We start from the raw sequence: 17,850 nt of genomic DNA on the forward strand, positions 1-17,850 counted from the left end.
AAGACGCTATGCAAAAACAAATGCCTGGATGCAGGTTCGTAAACATCATGATCCGCAAGCCCAGAGCGTTATGTTCTACGCCTTTTCCACCCTACCCCTTCGTTCCGATCGTTTAGGCAGCGTCCACGGGACCGCACATATCACCTGCGAAACAGATCAGTACTCCTCACATAGCTTGAACGATTGTCCACACTAACCTCTCCCTCAGTATACCCCCAAAAATACACCCCGCACCCAATCGCATAATACACCGCCGGATTCGTCGCCTGGTACAGCAACACGCTACTCAAGCTCACCAGAGGCAACCACAGCATTCTCGCCTCCATGCTCCGATGTAATGCGGTTCCTGCCAAATATTTGAGCGGCCATTCGTAGGCCAGCGAGATGATGCCGAGGACGAGGTTGACGGTTTGCAGGATGGGGATGGGCTTGACGGCGGCGTCGAAGTTTTTGGTGTAGAAGTCGAAGAAGAATTTGGGCCAGAAGAAGGCGCAGAGGGCGGCTGCGATCTGGTCTGCATGAGAGTGCGTCAGTATGAGGAGGATGGCGGGAGGAGGGTCGGAAGTGGGAGATGTACATGCTGCTGCTGTCAAGCAGATCAAGCGGGCCCAGTGGTTCTTTATTAATTTACCCATGCTGCGCGCAGGCTCTCGCCTGATGCTGGAGGAGGCCGGAGCGCAGTATGAGGGCCGGCGAGTGTTACCGTGAGGGCGATAAGTGTTTCATGATCTGAGGTCGGGTCGCGAAGATGGGATGGAAGCAAAGGTGGTAGATACCAGAGCGCAAGAAGCGCTGCAGTGAGAGGAAGACGTGCAGCAGCAAGACCAAGATGTGACAGAAAGGTAGAAGAGCAGATAGCAGGTCTTGGAGTCGGTCTAGCCGTAGGTGTTGTATGTGAAGGGACGCAGGCGCACGAGAAGCGAGAAGTGATATTGAAAGAGACGAAGAACTTACGCCACCAAGTGCTTGGGCATGGAAGATGCGGTCGGAGAAGCGATGGCACATGGCAAGAACCCGATTTGGAGGCAGTAGAGTGCGCGCATGTCGTCTGCTCGGTGCAGAGGATACCGCGCGGTGCAGGCGAGTGCTGGAGTGTAAGCGCCGTGTGTGACGAATGAGCTGCACAAACCCAGACAAGACACATTGTGCGGGGCGGGCCTCGAAGGCTGGTTGGCGCGTGGTGATTGTGGGGAAGGTGCCATTGAGCAGATGCCTCTTTTGGATGAGATGGAAGTGAATGCAATTGCACATGATAGAACGGAACAGGACCTTCTCCAGCTTGTCGCATGTTCTGTGCCTCTTCATGGGATGAACAAACTCCTCCCGGGAGTATGGTCTTGTGAGAAGTACCTCCGTATTCACATCGCGTATCTGGTCGACATCCACTGCAAGCCAATCACCTTCCAACACCGAGCCAAGTCAGTAGCTTCGGCGGCAAAGCAGGAAGGCACGATCGGATCGCCCCGTCTGCAGGCACTGGTCCAGCTTCGAGAAACATGAACGACCACTCACTGCTCAAGAACAGAACCTCGCCAATCTGACAGGCTGGAAATACTCTTGCACCTGCATTTCGCGTGACCCGAGGCCCAGAAGCGGTCTGACTCGCTTGAGCGGTTGCATGGCTGCATGGCGATCGTGTGGGCAGAGAGGTACAGTAGTTCGCTAGGTCACTGTTCTTCTTTGATGTTTCTTGTGATGGGCCTGTAAGGTCGTCTTGTCACACGGGGAGTCTCTCTGCTATTTCGTATCTGTCCAAAGCCACGGCAACGTCCTAGGAAGAGGCAGGATTCAAGAGCTGGGGAAGAGACGGAACTGCTCGAACATATACCACTTCAGTTCAGATGACGGGTATGCTGCGATAGCACCGGCGCATTGCGCGTACCGAGCGACCGCCTTCATTGCGGACTCCCATCGAGGACCTCCTTCTCCCGAAACGCACCAACACTTCCTCCTTCATCACAATGGCAGTCCCAAAGCCCAAATCATGGCTAGCCTCCCAATTCACCGCGCGCAAAATAATCTTCTACACCCTCTTCCACGGCCTGCACATCGCCCTCTTCATCATCGGCTGGTACGTGCAAGCCAACGACGAGCGCCTCGCGCCCCTCAACACCCTCGAATTCAGCGTCTGGTTCTCCCGCGGCGCCGGCCTCAACCTCGCCGTCGACGTCACCCTCATCCTGTTCCCCATGTGCCGGAACCTACTTCGAATCATACGCCCGAAGATCCGATGGCTACCGCTCGACGAGAGCCAGTGGTTCCACCGACAAGTGGCGTACAGCATACTCATCTGGACGATCGTGCACACGTCCTCGCACTACGTGAATTTCTTCAACGTGGAGCGCTCGCAGGTGCGCGCGGAGGCGGCGGTGCAGATCCACTACACGCAGGCGGGAGGGATCACGGGACATGTGATGTTGTTGTGCATGCTGCTGATGTACACGACGGCGCATGCGAAGATCCGGCAGCAGAGCTACGAGACGTTTTGGTATACGCATCATTTGTTCATACCGTTTTTCCTGGCGATGTATACGCATGCGACGGGGTGTTTTGTGAGGGATACGGTGCCGCCGATTAGTCCATTTGCGGGCAGTCCGTTTTGGAATCATTGTATTGGGTATGAGGGGTGGCGGTGGGAGTTGGTTGCTGGAGCGCTGTATCTGGGCGAGAGGATATACCGGGAGATCCGGTCAAGACGGCAGACGGAGATCATCAAAGTGGTCCGTCATCCGTACGGTAAGCCTCCCATCAACCTCACACCACACATGCCATCCGCTCATGATATTTGATAGACGCCGTCGAGATCCAATTCCGCAAACCCAGCATGCGCTACAAAGCCGGGCAATGGCTCTTCCTCAACCTCCCATCCGTCTCCGCCCACCAATGGCACCCTTTCACCATCACCTCCTGCCCCTTCGACCCCTACATCTCCGTGCACGTGCGACAAGTCGGCGACTTCACACGCGCCCTCGCCTCCGCGCTCGGCGCTGGGCCGGAACAGGCCGGTCTCTACGACGACCTGGACCCGATGGGGATGTACGAGGTCGCGCTCGCCAACGGGCAGGAGATGCCGAAACTCCGCATCGATGGGCCGTACGGCGCGCCCGCGGAAGATGTGTTTGAGAACGAAGTCGCTGTCTTGATCGGGACGGGGATAGGCGTGACGCCTTGGGCCGCGATCCTGAAGAATATCTGGCACATGCGCTTATCCCCCAACCCACCCAAGCGCCTGCGGCGGGTCGAGTTCATCTGGGTCTGCAGGGACACGACCTCGTTCGAGTGGTTCCAGGCCCTGCTCTCCTCGCTCGAAGCGCAGAGTCTAGGCATGACGGGCCCTGGCTCCGACGCCGAGTTCTTACGCATCCACACCTACCTCACGCAGAAGATGGACGTCGACACGGCGCAGAACATCGTGCTCAACTCCGTCGGCATGGATAAAGACCCCCTGACCGAGTTGAGCAGTCGGACGAACTTCGGCCGCCCGGATTTCAGGCGGTTGTTGGTGGCGATGCGGGAGGGGATTCTGAACCAGAGTTATCTGGCTGGGTTGGCGAGGGGTGGGCGGACGGATGTGGGGGTGTATTTTTGCGGGCCGAATGTTGCAGCGCGGGATATACGGAGGGCGTGTAAGGAGGCGACGGTGGATGAGGTGAAGTTTAAGTTTTGGAAGGAGCATTTCTGAGGTAGGATGTCCGCATAGCATGTTTTATGAATCAGCATGATTGCATCGTATCAGCGTCCTCTGTGTCTCTCTTTGGTGATGTCCGCGTAGGCCGTGTAGTAGGGAAATGTGGGTCCTTTTTTTTGGCGAGGGCTGGGGTGGAGGTGGAGGTTAGTTGAAGGGGTTCGATCGAATTTGACCTGAGTACTGAAGGAGGTGGACAGTTTAGAAGAGCTAGAGGACACGTACGGAAGCGGACGAACCTGGTATGTACAAATAACATGACAGCTCCTTGCCACGTAAGATGCTTCTTCTTTTGCTGAGTGTGAAGTCATTTGACGGGTCGCAGGTATACGGCATGCATTTGGACTTTTGTATGGTGTGTGAAGATCCAGTTTGGAGGAGTGGGTATCGTACTCTTGTATCTTACAATGCACTCACCATACTGTACATCCCAGCTCCGCTGCCCCTATACAATGCCTCTCGCCATCCATGATATGACTGTGCAGGCACATCGTCATCCTTACCCAGCCAGCGACGCAGTGGATGGCCGTCTCTACCGGATCGCCTGCCCTTGGACCCCATCGATGTACATCTCCTCGCGCATGCCCACCTACAACTCGCAATACGCCACCATCCCAACCCTTGCATCATATCCACCATCTCCGTTCCGCTTCTATGAGCCGAACATTCCACCACCAGCCGCACCACCCCTCTGCGCCGCCTCCCCCTGCATCTTCTCCGACACCTTAACATTCACCTCGAAGAACTTGGCCACGCAGCGGTCCAGACACACCGACTCGCCCTTATTGAGGTCCGCTTCGCGGTATTGAGAGGGGATGCATTTGCGGGTGCAGGTGTCGACTAGCCTGTGCAGGAAGAACGTTAGCTATTGGGAGACAGTGGGAAGGAAGGGTGGGAAGGGAGAGGGGGGGCAACGGACTGGTTGAACATGTTGGACACCATCTCAATCTCTGCTTCTGCGGCGGCGATCTTCTCGGCGGACGAGGGTTGGGGGCGTGGGCCGCCGAAGAGGAAGGACATTGTTGCGGTTGTTGGGGAAGATTCGAGGATGGAAGAGATTGATCAGGCGGCCTTCTTGCTTCTGATGTCGCTAGTGGAGGTGGCTCGTCTGGACTCAGAATAATGCTCTTCGTCGATGGTAAAGACAATGATGCGATGTCGTGCTCGTGCTCGTGCTGGAGTAAGGTAAAGTCGAGCTCGAAGCCCAAAAGTCTGGTCGCCATCTTTGATTGGTCGATCATGGAGTTGCGCTAGCGGGTGCTCTCCCGAAGTGTGTTTTGCTGTTTCTCGATTCCATTGACCTCACGTCTCGCAGCCAGACAAAAACCAGATGGCGAATATAGACTTGTGCTTACGAGATCGCAAAGCTGGCATACTGTAACATGGCGGCAAATCCTACCACATTCGATCGCAGCATCTCTCCGCCGAAGATACGCAGGACAAGCACACGACCAACGGCATCGGAACAAACAGACAACGAGGTCCTGACGAAGAACCAAAAACCCAGCCAACCTGTCAGCGGTCCATCACTGGCTGCCATCGAAGCTGGCCAGGCTCAGATCCGTGACCACCTCTCCTACTTCGCCGACCGTCTTGCCCAAGTAGCCCGACCAACATCTCAACCACGTCCAAGTATCGAAGACTTTCGGCAGCTGTACTTGCGCAACCAGCACAGCCATGGTCGCCACTTCGTCCTTCATCAGCACGATCATCCCATCTCCGGTACCTAGCTCAAGGTCCAAAACAGCGACCAGGTAGGCTGACGCAAGGTAAGGCGTTCACTACGATCTCAGACTGCAGTTCTCCGAGACCAGCACCATCTCTTTCGCAATTCCATACGGTTTACCTGGCAATTCCAACTCTCAGCGGCCGAACAGAATGGCTATTGAGACTCGTGTGCACAATATTTGGGTATGTCAAGGTCTTGACATTCTGCTTCGGCTGCTTCTCCCACCATGCGTACACCTCTTCCTGATCATGACCTGCCAACTGACCAGACCAGAACAATCTCATAGAATCCGCCTCCCACGCAACAGGCTCTCTCCTCATCTGGGACACCGGCGAGTACGAGGTCCTGCCGCGGAAGCAGGAGCACAACACCCGCAGCACTGACGACGAGCTCTCCGACGACAACACCGATCAAACCCAGGACACCCGCACCCACAGCGAACGCCTCTTCACAAGCTTCCAATCCCGCCACATCCGCCTCCGCCTCCACGGCAGCAGACTCCCGCACAACTACACCATCGCCCTTCGCCTCCCATCAGCAAACGACCGCTCAGGCCAGCCGAAGAAGCCGATCCGGAAACGCCGGCGCGTCGACCCTTCCAAACCCACCAAACCAAAACCATCAGACTCGACCGGAAGCGAAGCAAGCGACTCCGAACTCGCCCTCTCTGTCACCACGCCATTCACCGAAGACGCAGCAGCCGCCCTCGCCTCCGAAGAAGAATCTAACGAGGACGAGGATTCGACCATCCGCGCCAACAACGCATACAGCGGCGCCATCAACACCATCGGCTCCGTGCACCAGCGGAATTGGTTTTTGACGCTCGATAGACGGAACTCTGGGTTTCGCAAAGATCGCAAAAGCAATCGCTGGGTGGGCGATTGGGAGGCGTTCTTCGTGCGGGGACGAGAGTATGAGCGCAGTGTCGTCACAGGACGGACCGCGGATGAAGTGATGGAGGATGAGGGGGTGGAGAAGTTTGTGGGGAGGAAGATGTGGAGGCCGATAATGGAGTGAGGCACCGCCATGATGCCCTTGTATCATACACCAGTTCTGCTGCCTTCAAATTTCAGCGCCCCACCCTCAAACATGACTTGATCCTACACCCCCTTCCGCCTCCCCTTAACCCACCCAACCAAATTCTCAATAACCCCCTCCAGCGCCTCCTTCTCCTTCAACCCCTCATCCCGCCGCTCCAACCAGTACTCCAGCACCCGACTCGCCTTTTCATTCTCCTCGCCCAGCCCCACCACATGCGCCTGCAGTTCCCCGTCCTCCAGGCCCAGCAACTTCTCCACAGTAGTTCCCGCCAGTAAAGCAGCGGCATTCGCGTTCCACTCCGGCGGCGCAGGCGGACCGCGTCGCGCGTCTGGTTTTCGCTTTGACGGCCGGGAAGCGCCGGTTTTGGAGTCGAGGGAGGTGGTGGAGGCGTTGGCTCCCTCCTCGCCGCGCAGGCGGTCGATTGCTGTGCTAGGTCGCGGACTTCCGTCCAGGCCAATGGAGGGTAAAATAAGGCGTTTCTGTTTGCTCGGGGGGAGGATCTCGTCGAGGTCCACGGGGACGCCGAGGGAGACGAGGAAGAGGCGGCGGATGCGGGAGCGGGTCCAGTTGGGGGGTTGCATTGGCGGGGGGGAGACGAGCTGTTGCCAGAGGGAGAGGGAGCGGTCGGAGAGGAAGGGTGAGGGTTGAGCGGGTGGTGGTGGAGGGGATGCAGGCGTGATTTTGGGTGGGAGGACGGCGGAGATGTAGGGGGAGATGGCGGATTGGATTTCGGTGGGGGTGGAGAGGGTTGTGAGGTCGAGAGGGGGCTGGGAGGGAATCAGCACGAGGGAGTGGAAGTTGGAGTGGGGAGGCACAGTATTGACATGCTACTTACAAGGCCGGCTAGTATGTCTGGTGCAGGGGGTATTGAGGGTTTTGCTTGTGAAGGTTCAGGCTCGGGCTCTGGGGGTGCATCCTCTGCTTCGTCAAAGTCTCCAAAGTCTGCGTCGCCCTCGCCTCCTTCTGCAAAGTCGTCGAAGTCGTCTCCAAAATCGTCGTTATCGCCGTCGTCGTCGTCGTCGTCGTTCGTGGTAGTTTGAGGTGGTTCGTCTTCTGGCACGTCATCGTCTTCTGGCACGTCGTCTGGCTGACTTTGTACATCCGCTTCCCACATTGATCGAAACCAAGCTTGCCGCCCTTCCTCGGTCTCGTCCGTGGCTTCAGTGGCTACTGCTGGTCCATTTCTGCGTTACACAAGGCGTGTCAGCGCAACGTACTCTTCTTGTGTGACTACACCAGAACTCACCTACCCTCAAGCCGTTGCCTCGTCTCCGCCGGCGCCTGCCTCACTTCATCCGGAGTCGCATCCGCCATCCGCATCTCCTTCGCCGGCGTCCCGTCAACCTCTCCATGACTTGGCTTGAAATCGACCTTGTCGACAATAGTCTTGGGTACCGGACTACCACCCGGCGTCTCCGCCCTCGAACCCGACGCACTGCCCGTTCCACTCAGTGTTGAGCTCGCGCGCCCTCTACCGCCCGGGGAGGTGCCAGAGCGCGCACGGCGGCCTTCAGGCACGATCTCCATCTCGTCAGGGACGGCGTCCTGGGTGCGGAGGTTGTAGGCGGGGGTGCCGGGGACTTCGCCGTGGGCGGCTCGGTCGTCTACACGTTCGACGCGGGTGATGGGGACGGGGGAGCGGTCGCCTTCGCTGGCGGAGGAGAAGTGGTCGTCGGAGGCATCTGGGGGCCATTGGGTTAGTGAGATAGAGGGTCAGGGGAGGTTTGGAGAGCTTACCAGAGACGTCGTGCGCTCCAGGGTCCTCGGTGTTGATCCGCGGCGGTTGGAGGGCGGACATGTTGGGAGTGGTGTTTGTAGAGAGAAGGGAGGAAGAGAAGAAGGCGTGAGGTGGTTCTAGACCTTTAGAAGGAGCAAGCTGCTGCGCCCTGCTTCACAGGTGTCAGCCTCAGTGTAGCTTCGGGACCGCTGACGGTTCCGCTGATACTTAGCAGCTAATCAAATAATTCATTGGTCCGCGAAAAGAGCAGCTTCTTGCAGCTTCACGTCGCCCAAACGCGTCTGCGGCACTGAAAGTTCGACTTCGCCACATCACGACAATACGACCTCCACGTTGCTCGACAATAGGAGCTGGCGCACACGTTTTCTCACACGCTCATCCAGTGAGGAACAAAAACTCGACACATAACGCAAGTACGAGCAACGAATTCGCATCGCTCTTACTCTTCCGAGTGCATTCCACGGCAGCAACCTTGATCGCTAGCCAGCAGGCTCATCAAACACGATGTCCTTGTTCGGAGGAGGCAATACTGGCGGTGGAGGGAACACAGGCGGCAACAACAATAACAACAGCGGCGGTAGTGGCTTCAACTTCGGACCTCCAAGGACTACATCGTCTTCAGGCACATCGCAGGGACAGACAGCGGGTAGCTTATTTGGCGGCACCGCAGGAGCTACATCAGGAGGTGGAAGCTTGTTCGGAAACGTAGGAGGAGCCACAAGCGGAGGTTTCGGGTCACAAACACCAGCCTCATCAGCTGGCGGAGGCGGCGGTGGGTTTAGCTTCGCGAACAAGGCGCCCGCATCTACACCAAGCGGAGGCAATATGTTTGGCGGAGCAGGATCATCTGCGCCCAGCTCGGGCGGTCTCTTTGGCGGTGGGAATCCAACAGCACCAAGCTCGGGCGGACTTTTCGGCAATGCGGGCAACGCGGGTGCCAGCGGTGCCACGACTCCAGGCGGCCAGAGCAAGCCTACGAGCAGCTTGTTCGGTGGCGGCGGCACACCAGCATCATCCGCACCAAGCGGTGGCGGCCTTTTCTCGAACATGGGCAAGCAGCAGAGCGGCTCCACGACCCCGCAAGCGACCCCAAGCCAGCCATCCATGTTCTCGACCACACCAGCTGGTAACCCCCCAACTAGCCTGTTTGGTGCCAGACCCGCAAGCCAGAATCAGAACCAGAACCAGGCCCCAGCAGCGAGTACAGGCGGCGGCGGAAGCAACTTGTTCAGGATGCCGTCGACAGGCGCCTCAAGCGCGAGTGGAAGCGGACAGCCAGCGACAGCGACCAGCGGCGGTGGACCCAGCTTGTTTGGCGAAGTCAATCGCAATCAAGCATCTTCACCTTTCAGCTTCCCTCCGGCGACGTCATCGAGCGCTCAGCAAGGCTCATCAGCTACTACGACTAGTGGTGCGACAGCGCCCGCGGCCACGCAGCCGTCTTCTGGAGGCCTATTCGGCAGCACTCCCACAGCTGGTGGTCAATCCGGTGGTGGCCTTCTTGGCGGCGGACAACAAGGTGCATCGAGGCCAGCGTCGACGGGCGGTCAGACTCCATCTCTGTTCGCTGGCGCACAGCCAACCGCGAGCAGTGGAAACAGCACGCCGTCAATGTTCCAGACGCAAGCATCGCAACAAGGTAGCACGTCAAGCGCTCCTCAAGGAGGTCTCTTCGGTAGGCTCGATGGGGGACAAGCTGGCTCTAGCACGCCTGGTGGCACAACTCCGGGCGGATCGACAACAAATCTCTTCCAAAACGCAGGCGCACAGGGCAGTTCGAGCACATCTCAAGGCGGAACGGCAGCAACGTCTGGGGCGCCAGCTTCAGGTTTAGGAGGCTTCTCGCTTGGCGGGCAGAGTTCGAGCGCAACGCCTGCTGCCACCACCGCGACTGCGGCTCCTCCGCTGTTTGGCAGTCTTGGTGGATCGGCCGCTACATCGCAGCCTGCCAGCACATCCACGGCGGCACCGCCACTGTTCGGTGGGGCTGGCGCAAATACTTCACAAGCTCCTGCTTCGACTTCGACATCTACAAACGCGGCACCAACGACGACGGCAGGTCCTTCGGGCGGTCTCTTCGGCGGCAGCACAACCGCAGCCCCTGCCGCATCTCAGCAGACTCAGCAGGCCGGCACTACCAGTACTGCAGGCCCCACGGCTCCTGCTCAATCTCGCCTCGCCTCCAAGACTATGGACGAGATCCTGACAACGTGGTCCACCTCCCTCGCCACTCACCAGAAGAGCTTTTCCACTCTCGCCTCGCAAGTCTCCTCCTGGGACCGCATGCTGGTCGAGAACATGGGCAAGATCACTTCTCTCTATGGCCGCTGCTTCCAAGCCGAGCGCGACGTGGCGGAGGTCGAGCGACAGTTGAGTGTGGTTGAGCACGGGCAGGTAGATCTCGAGCAAGCCCTCGAGCGCTACGAGATGTGGATCGACGAGATGATCGAGCAGAGCGACGTCGGTGGTGCCGATGGCGCGGGCGGCGTGGACGGCGAGAGAGAGCGGACGTACGTTGCACCCACCCACCCCTACGTTTCATATGTCCTACATACTGACTTTGCGACCAGGTACAAAACAGCAGAAGCCTGCTCCACCCGCCTAACCGAAATGTCCCACAACCTCTCCTCCATGATCGACGAGATCAACACCGCCTCCTCCAAACTCTCGTCCAGCTCTGCTTCCGCCAACGCTTCGGCCCAGGCGACCGCTGACCCGCTGGCACAGATTGTGAGGGTGTTGAATAGTCATTTGCAGCAGTTGCAGGCGATTGATAGCGGAGCTGCGGCGCTGGGGGAGCGGGTGGAGGTGGCGCAGAGGGAGGCGAGGACCGTGGGGCAGGGTGCAGGGTTGGGCGGGGGGCAGTGGTTGGAGGGGTTTGGGAGGAGTTATTTGGGGAGGGGGTAGGGAGGTCTCTATCACGGGGGGCATGGGATGGACGGATTTAAGAATGGACGTTGATTGCGGCGCGCAGTTTGATGAGACTGTTCGGAGGTTCTAAGTGGCGATGTTGGGACAAGCATCGAAAGGGCAGCACCAGATGATTGTTGAAGAATGTAAGATATGGTCGCTCAAAACGAAGGCGCTTCAACTGCGTTCCTGCTTAGTGTCGATGTTCAAATAGAGACGACAGAGGTGTCTTCGCCTAAGTGGTATGAAAGCGTCCGTGCCTCTACGATCGTGGTTTAATATGAGTAGACGCACCTGAACATCATCATACTAAAGAGGGCAACGCCGTTCTTACACAACGTGAGAAGATAGGTGAAGTCCAGTCATTGAGAAACAAGCACCTAGTCAGAACAAGTAGTCGAAGTGCCTGATGAAAAGCCCTCGAAGAAGCAAATGAGTCTCTGTACAAAAAAGGGGCTAATGCGCACGCAGCATCGCGTACAGAGGCATCCTAGATGGCGGCAAACACTCTCGATCTCGCTGTTGGCATGTGGGAGAGTGGAACGAGTTGCAACCCGCTATAGTTGAAGGGTATTCTCCATACTGCTGTCGGTGCCAGGGCCTTTTTGCTCGCCCCCTGTGGTACTAGGTCAAGACACGCCGGAAGCAACACCACATTAATGGCCATTTCAGACCATCGACGGCCCAAGAGACGGCGTCACCTAAGGCGAGCGCCTGGAGAGCCGGTTCGGACTGGTCTCCGTTGTTGCTTTTTACGCCGCAAACGTCCCTATACGCGTAGTGTCCATCTTGGAGAAGCGAACGGAGTTTTGATGCCATTGAGCCACTATGTGCACCCGATATCCTGGGTTAATTGACGACTTGTCGAGATGCCTTTCTCCAGAAGCGAACGAAATCTCCGGTTGCTTTACTGTTGTCTGTTGCGATCTAGTGCCAGGCACGTAGAGTAGAGGCCGCGATTTCGATTACGTACCATCACAAGGCTCCTTTGCCTTCGCTCTGGGTCTGGAAGGACCAGTCTTGAGCTTCCAAGCGGTGGAGCCCGAGGTAGGGGTGGGGTAATGTCTTGGAGGCCCTTCGACCTTTTGATATGGGCGTTGGAGATTTGGAGTGATCCAAGGAGTGCACATCAGCTCAAGGGCCAATCGTCCCCACCCGTCCTTCCCTTCCAATTTGTTCAACCAGGTTGTCCTCTTCCTCTGCTAACGTCTTGCAAATGTCCGCGCATACATTTTCCGTGGCCCAATGTACTTCGCGGATGTGCTCCACCCATTCACTATAAGTTCTTGCTTCCGGAGCTTTGTCGGGGTGGTGGAGAACGCTGTTCCGCAGCCTGTAGACCTGGAGTCCCAGCATCACCGCGTGGGACAATGTCCAGCCATACAAACGGAGTATGCGGTGCATCGGCGCATTGGAAGGGCCTTTTTGTTCATAATAAATGGACAGTATTGACCTGTACCAGAATGTGCCTCCAAAATCGAATCCGTTCGACCACTTGACGCTCTCTATCAAGATCAGTGCAACGAGAGGGTGCTTTGGGTGAAGCTCCAGCGCCTGTAGCAGAACTTCAGCAGACCACAGTATGTGACCGGAATGCAGCCGCCATTCGGTCAATAGTTTACTGGAAGTTCTCAATGAGTCCATTCCGATGTAGCTTTCCGAGAGGACGGGGAGAAATACTTCCAGTTTTGGCTTTGAGTAATCAGGATGTATCCCAGTGTAGCACATGCCTAAGAGGCCGAATACGCAGTCGTATTGTTCGCTGCACCCCTGCGAAGCGAACAGGTACACAGCCTCGCCGAGCATCATAGGGTGGGTTCTTGCTCTCTCCCTTATGGTCAGAATACTGGGCACCTGGATGAGTAATATCATGCCGCACGAGTCCTCCTCTCCGTACAAACATCTCGGGGTTTCCAGGAAATCTTCAGCCTCGTCGGACCCATATATGACCCGGCGATGTCTTCTCAAGCCTTGAAGCAGCTGCTCTGCTCGAAGGAATAGGCTCGCGCATCGAAACAGCAGGCGCCGAGCCAGGACAATCTCCTGCACAATCCAAACCCGGAGCCAGAATGCCGGAGGGGCGAAAGTCTCGAAGAACTTGGAGCCTAGAAGCCGCACGTCACCTGGACTACGGCTTTTCTGCTTCGCATCCGCCGAGAGGTCGCACCATTCCAGCCATGTGAGTAGCTCTTCCTCGGTCATAGAAGCCTCGTTCCCAAGCCATGCAACAACTTCTTTCGCGCCCCGATACACATCACCCATCAACGCCACTTGTTCGCTTCTTTCACCGACGTTCTCTTGATTGATGCAAAGGGCGTCGATGAAGATCCACTCGGAAGCGTCCCCTTCCTGCGCTCTTGCGTGGAGGTAGTTGTACAAATTCGGCCTTACAGGGAAGGGCTTCCCTTGCAGCACAATCGTCTCGGTGGGAGGCTCCTTGGTCCAGCAGTATGACAGAGCGGTGAAGACTGGCTTGTCATTGAGCGAAAACGCTCGCAGTTCGCATTGGATACCTTCGAGGTCAGGTACCATGCGCATCAGGCGGATTTCTCGCTTTGTTGCATCCAATGGCTGGTAGATGCCCTCAAGAGTCCTGGGTGTCGTCGGATCCAGCTGGGAATCAGTCGTTGCTGTTGGTTGTCTCTCATCGCGGCGAGAACGTCTCGTGAAAATTGATTTTGCTTTTGAGAGCTTCATACTCTGCGCGTACCGAAGGGGGTACCGTCCAGAGAGCTACAAATTGTTCAACTGCTATGCACAAGATGGACGCTGTAAGATGGACGCTGTAGGATGGAAGCTGTAAGATGGAAGCTCGTACGGTGATGCAAAGTCAATCAGAGTATATATACCTGCCTAGAGTCCATGGGTAAGTTTGAGAGATACATGTATAGACCGTAGCCATGCTGATAGAAGCAGCTGAAGATGAAGTCCATGCCTCTCGATGTGTGGGGGCTGTGTGCCACGAAGCCATGGGTTGGCCGGACAAGGCTGCGCCACGATAGAACATACGAATGGGTTTGTTGGATTCGTCGAATCTCTCTTGCTGGAGTGGTTGCGTCGTAACTATTGAGTCGCCTTCACATAGCCCGCGAATCTGTTCAAACAGTGTGATGCCCGTCCAAATATATCTCAGCCTCCCTTGGGATGAACTCGCAGAACTTGCGTGTTCTAGAACTGCACCTCAACGTGTGCTGTTGGATATTGAGATAGACGCACTGCCAGCCGACCAAGTTACCGTGTGAAGAGGCAGACAAGGGTGGTTGTGAGAAGACAGTTCTTGTAAATCATCTATCCTGGAGATCTAAAAGCCTTCGTAGTCTTCTTCTTCGACCCAGCCTTGAACGGGTTGTCCTGATAATCATACCGATCGTTCAGCGGCTTCAACTCATTCCCATTCAGCGGCTGCCGATCGTCCTCCACCTGCTCTGCGCTGACCCCAATCTCGCCTCTGAAGATTTCCAGCGCAGAAATAAACGGCAGTATCAACACCAGCAAGGTCAACAACTGACCGAAGCTCCACGAACTCTCACTGGGACCTCGCAACGACACGTCCTTGTCCCCTCCAAAGGCGCTCGCTACCATCATCACTCTCACCGCAGCTCCCACGGCCATGGCGGAGAGGAGGATAATGCCAATCAGTCGCACCCACTTCGCCCACTTGGCGCTCCGGCGCAGGTGCAGATACCAGGTCGCGAAGATAAACAAGATGACCGTAACCGCAATGACCACAATCGTGCCCACGACGCTGAGAGCCTTGTTGTTTCTATCTCCACTCCTGTCCGCCCCATCAACCCATACACAGCCAATTGGCAGCGTAGGCGCTATGCCATCCACCACACTCTTCAGCACGAAGACGCCGCAAAGTACATTCAGCGCTAGATTGATGAACATGAAGCCTTGTCTCAGCCATCTCAGGACCCAATCGCGCTTGTAGTCTTGCACCAGCGCTAGGAGCGTGCCCAGATGTGTTGCTGTTGAGAGAAGGGCAAGCAGCCAGATTACGAAGAAATGATATGGAACCATTGTGCGCATCTTCGCCAGGCCGACGGCTTGGATGCCGATGCCTTCGATAATCTGCTGGTCGGAGAAGGAGGAGACGAGTTTCCGCGATATGATCTTCGGCGTCACTGGGGCGCCAGTTCGAAAGTCGCCGAGGATGATGTAGGTGCTAAGGATGAGGGTGATGCCGGCGGTTATTACGAAGGCTAGGAGGACCTGAGGTTATGCTGTCAGTATAAGGATTGTCGTGAATTCAGGTGTGAATGCTTACACCGGCACCTGCGACGCCTGCATCGGTGGTAGTAGTATCTGGTGCATTGCTGCACTGAGCGGTGGTCAGGCTCATGGTTGCTGTCTCGTTGTGATGCTAGTTGCGCAGTCGGACTGGTCGACAGTCGCACTTCTGCTGTTGTATCGATATTGGAGAGTGTTTGTCATTCTGAAAGCACGTTAAGAACACTTGAGACAGGTGAAGTCCGAGATATGTTTAGAACGCAGTCATCCGCGACTCCGTCTCAGGTTCCTGTCGCAGCACGCGCCAGATCATCCAAACGCGTGGCGCAGCGACGATCTGAGGGGAGGATTGCTCGGCTGAAGTTCGGGGTTGATCAGGTGTATAAGAGCCTAATTCATGCTCGTTTTTAACGTACAATTTACTTCCACTCATGCCATGGTGACTCCCGAGAAACTCGATAGGGCAGCAATGTTGTTATGCCGACGTTGGCGTGGGAAAAGACTTGGAGACAGTCATTTGATTCTGTGCAGTAAAAGCAGGTGCCTTCAACATTTGGCGACTTCAGCAGATCGTCCAGCCTTCCATCCATCTCTCGGCACACCAGCATAAGTAAAAGCAGCCGATGGATGCAGTAGTTGAGTAGCTCCCGGCAATGATCGAGGAAAATTAGAAAGAAAGGGCTTCGATCGTTGCAGCCACGAAGCTTCAAGGCAGCAGCTTTCGCCAATGGCTTTTCCATATTAGCCAATGGACGACTAGGCAGCTTCTTTGCATTAGACAGCAGCTGTACCAGAACTCGAAATGCTCTCCTGAGTTGTTCGAACTCCTTGTTCTTCTATTTTGTCAGTGTTATCCTTCCCGCTCAAGCAAGAAACATCCCACATCATGGCCTTACCAGAGCAACCCTCCTCGGATATCGACCAGCAGACCCTTCGAACGATCATGGAACTCCAGCTAGAAGACCTTGAGTTACTGGCCTCCCGATCGAAGGGCAAGCAGCGCGAAGGCACCACCACCGACGCTCATGTCGCCATGCAGATCTACATCGAAGACCTCCAGACCTGCGATACAACCATGACGAACCGTGAAGCCGCACAAGCTGTTGCGGAGCTGTGCAAGCAAGAGCTGCAAGTTGCTCAGGACCGAAGGCTTGCCAAGCGGTTGTCGGTAGGTCAGAAGTCTTCTGCGAGCCACTTGCCGGGCAGAGATCGACGGAGGGTACGATTCGAAGAGGGCATACCGCAGATCTCGAGGGTGCCAGGAATGACCGTCGCCGCGTCTGCCTTGGTACCGTTGGATCTTCCGCCAGCATACCCGGGCCATCAGTGCGTAGCCTGCAAAGAGGACAGACAGCTGGTCGTCACAGCGCCATGCAGACACAGACACCAGTACTGTCGAGCTTGCATCGTCAAGCTGTTCGAGCTCGCCATCCAAGACGATTCTCTGTTCCCTCCTCGATGCGATGGCAGCACTGTACCAATCGACAGCGCCCGACCTTTTCTTTCCTTGGATTTGCTGAGAAGATACGAGAACAAGCTGGAAGAGAGGAAGGCCGATGACAGGACTTACTGCCATAATACCTTCTGCGCCGTGTTCATTCCGCCGAGTGAAATAAATGACGACGTGGGAAGGTGCACTGCATGCAACGCAACGACTTGTACCTTCTGCAAGAGCAAGTCGCACTCTGGTGGCTGCCCGACTGATGCGGAATCGCTGCAGCTGAAGCGTATGGCAGAGCGTAAGCAGTGGCAGCAGTGCTACGCTTGCAAAGCGTACATTCAACTGGAGACCGGCTGCAATCACATAACGTAAGTGCCGCCTAACCCCATTTCGCGCAAGGTTTTTGACAGTGTCGAAGATGTCGTTGTGGAGCACAATTCTGCTATGTCTGCGGCCAGAAGTGGAAGACATGTGGCTGCGAGTTCTGGGACGAGCGACGTCTCTACCATCGCAGACGCAGCGGTCGAGACCAGAACGGAAGCAACAACCCACATCTCCCTCGCCAACACAGAGGTGCAACAACGTTCTGCAACAATGGCCAGCCGCTGGGAATGGAACCAAGTTCCCGCCCCCTTGAAGATGCCGCACAGCAGCCAAAGCAAAGACTCGGATGGTGGTCACGACGGCAACATGCGCCAGACTGTCCGGCCAACGATACCACCATGGCAAATGATCGCAGTACGTCGGCATCTTGCGTGGTGATGTGATTGAAGCCCAAGCTTCACTAAAAGGCCTCGTCGCAAGTTGTGGATCCAAGCTGTGATACTGCTGAGGCAGTCGCAAACTGCACACAACCATGCTACACCCGAAGGCGAAAGCCACCTGGCGCTTGCCGGCATGCTGCGTAACCACGTACTGCAGCTGTCAAAATATGCGGGTATCCGGTGGATCCACGAGGCTCGGCAAAAGACCCGTTGGAAGGTGGTACAGGGCTGTGGGTCGGCATGGGTGGTGATCTGAGCTTCGCAGGGCTGTAGGTAATTTGATTTTGCAGTGTACCGATCCGGTGTCGG

The 17,850-nt window shown here is 56.4% G+C and overlaps 9 protein-coding genes across 9 annotated transcripts; 4 read left to right on the forward strand and 5 right to left on the reverse strand.

Annotated features, from left to right (window-relative positions):
* Positions 1–75: 75 nt before the first annotated feature.
* LTR77_004117 (uncharacterized protein) lies at positions 76–635 on the reverse strand (the record flags this gene model as incomplete). The annotated part of the gene is made up of 2 exons (XM_064801371.1): positions 76–144; positions 198–635. 2 exons carry the CDS (start codon positions 633–635, stop codon positions 76–78), a joined length of 507 nt encoding a protein of 168 aa, XP_064660001.1.
* Positions 636–1,961: 1,326 nt separating this feature from the next.
* On the forward strand, positions 1,962–3,682 carry LTR77_004118 (uncharacterized protein; the record flags this gene model as incomplete). The annotated part of the gene is made up of 2 exons (XM_064801372.1): positions 1,962–2,736; positions 2,793–3,682. The coding sequence occupies 2 exons, from the start codon at positions 1,962–1,964 to the stop codon at positions 3,680–3,682; spliced, it is 1,665 nt and encodes a 554-aa protein (XP_064660002.1).
* Positions 3,683–4,337: 655 nt separating this feature from the next.
* TIM10 (protein transporter tim10) lies at positions 4,338–4,705 on the reverse strand (the record flags this gene model as incomplete). Its single annotated transcript, XM_064801373.1, has 2 exons — positions 4,338–4,530; positions 4,605–4,705. The coding sequence occupies 2 exons, from the start codon at positions 4,703–4,705 to the stop codon at positions 4,338–4,340; spliced, it is 294 nt and encodes a 97-aa protein (XP_064660003.1).
* An 858-nt stretch (positions 4,706–5,563) lies between these two features.
* LTR77_004120 (uncharacterized protein) lies at positions 5,564–6,431 on the forward strand (the record flags this gene model as incomplete). Its single annotated transcript, XM_064801374.1, has 2 exons — positions 5,564–5,596; positions 5,688–6,431. 2 exons carry the CDS (start codon positions 5,564–5,566, stop codon positions 6,429–6,431), a joined length of 777 nt encoding a protein of 258 aa, XP_064660004.1.
* An 83-nt stretch (positions 6,432–6,514) lies between these two features.
* LTR77_004121 (uncharacterized protein) lies at positions 6,515–8,253 on the reverse strand (the record flags this gene model as incomplete). The annotated part of the gene is made up of 4 exons (XM_064801375.1): positions 6,515–7,222; positions 7,291–7,639; positions 7,702–8,137; positions 8,193–8,253. The coding sequence occupies 4 exons, from the start codon at positions 8,251–8,253 to the stop codon at positions 6,515–6,517; spliced, it is 1,554 nt and encodes a 517-aa protein (XP_064660005.1).
* A 444-nt stretch (positions 8,254–8,697) lies between these two features.
* On the forward strand, positions 8,698–11,100 carry NSP1 (FG-nucleoporin nsp1; the record flags this gene model as incomplete). The annotated part of the gene is made up of 2 exons (XM_064801376.1): positions 8,698–10,703; positions 10,764–11,100. The coding sequence occupies 2 exons, from the start codon at positions 8,698–8,700 to the stop codon at positions 11,098–11,100; spliced, it is 2,343 nt and encodes a 780-aa protein (XP_064660006.1).
* A 1,137-nt stretch (positions 11,101–12,237) lies between these two features.
* On the reverse strand, positions 12,238–13,800 carry LTR77_004123 (uncharacterized protein; the record flags this gene model as incomplete). Its single annotated transcript, XM_064801377.1, has 1 exon — positions 12,238–13,800. One exon carries the CDS (start codon positions 13,798–13,800, stop codon positions 12,238–12,240), a length of 1,563 nt encoding a protein of 520 aa, XP_064660007.1.
* A 591-nt stretch (positions 13,801–14,391) lies between these two features.
* On the reverse strand, positions 14,392–15,448 carry LTR77_004124 (uncharacterized protein; the record flags this gene model as incomplete). The annotated part of the gene is made up of 2 exons (XM_064801378.1): positions 14,392–15,318; positions 15,374–15,448. The coding sequence occupies 2 exons, from the start codon at positions 15,446–15,448 to the stop codon at positions 14,392–14,394; spliced, it is 1,002 nt and encodes a 333-aa protein (XP_064660008.1).
* A 774-nt stretch (positions 15,449–16,222) lies between these two features.
* On the forward strand, positions 16,223–17,539 carry LTR77_004125 (uncharacterized protein; the record flags this gene model as incomplete). The annotated part of the gene is made up of 2 exons (XM_064801379.1): positions 16,223–17,145; positions 17,188–17,539. The coding sequence occupies 2 exons, from the start codon at positions 16,223–16,225 to the stop codon at positions 17,537–17,539; spliced, it is 1,275 nt and encodes a 424-aa protein (XP_064660009.1).
* Between the last annotated feature and the right edge of the window lie 311 nt (positions 17,540–17,850).

This window comes from Saxophila tyrrhenica (genome assembly GCF_035928015.1).
Source record: "Saxophila tyrrhenica strain CCFEE 5935 chromosome Unknown scaffold_6, whole genome shotgun sequence".
In the NCBI taxonomy this organism is placed as follows: domain Eukaryota; kingdom Fungi; phylum Ascomycota; class Dothideomycetes; order Mycosphaerellales; family Extremaceae; genus Saxophila; species Saxophila tyrrhenica.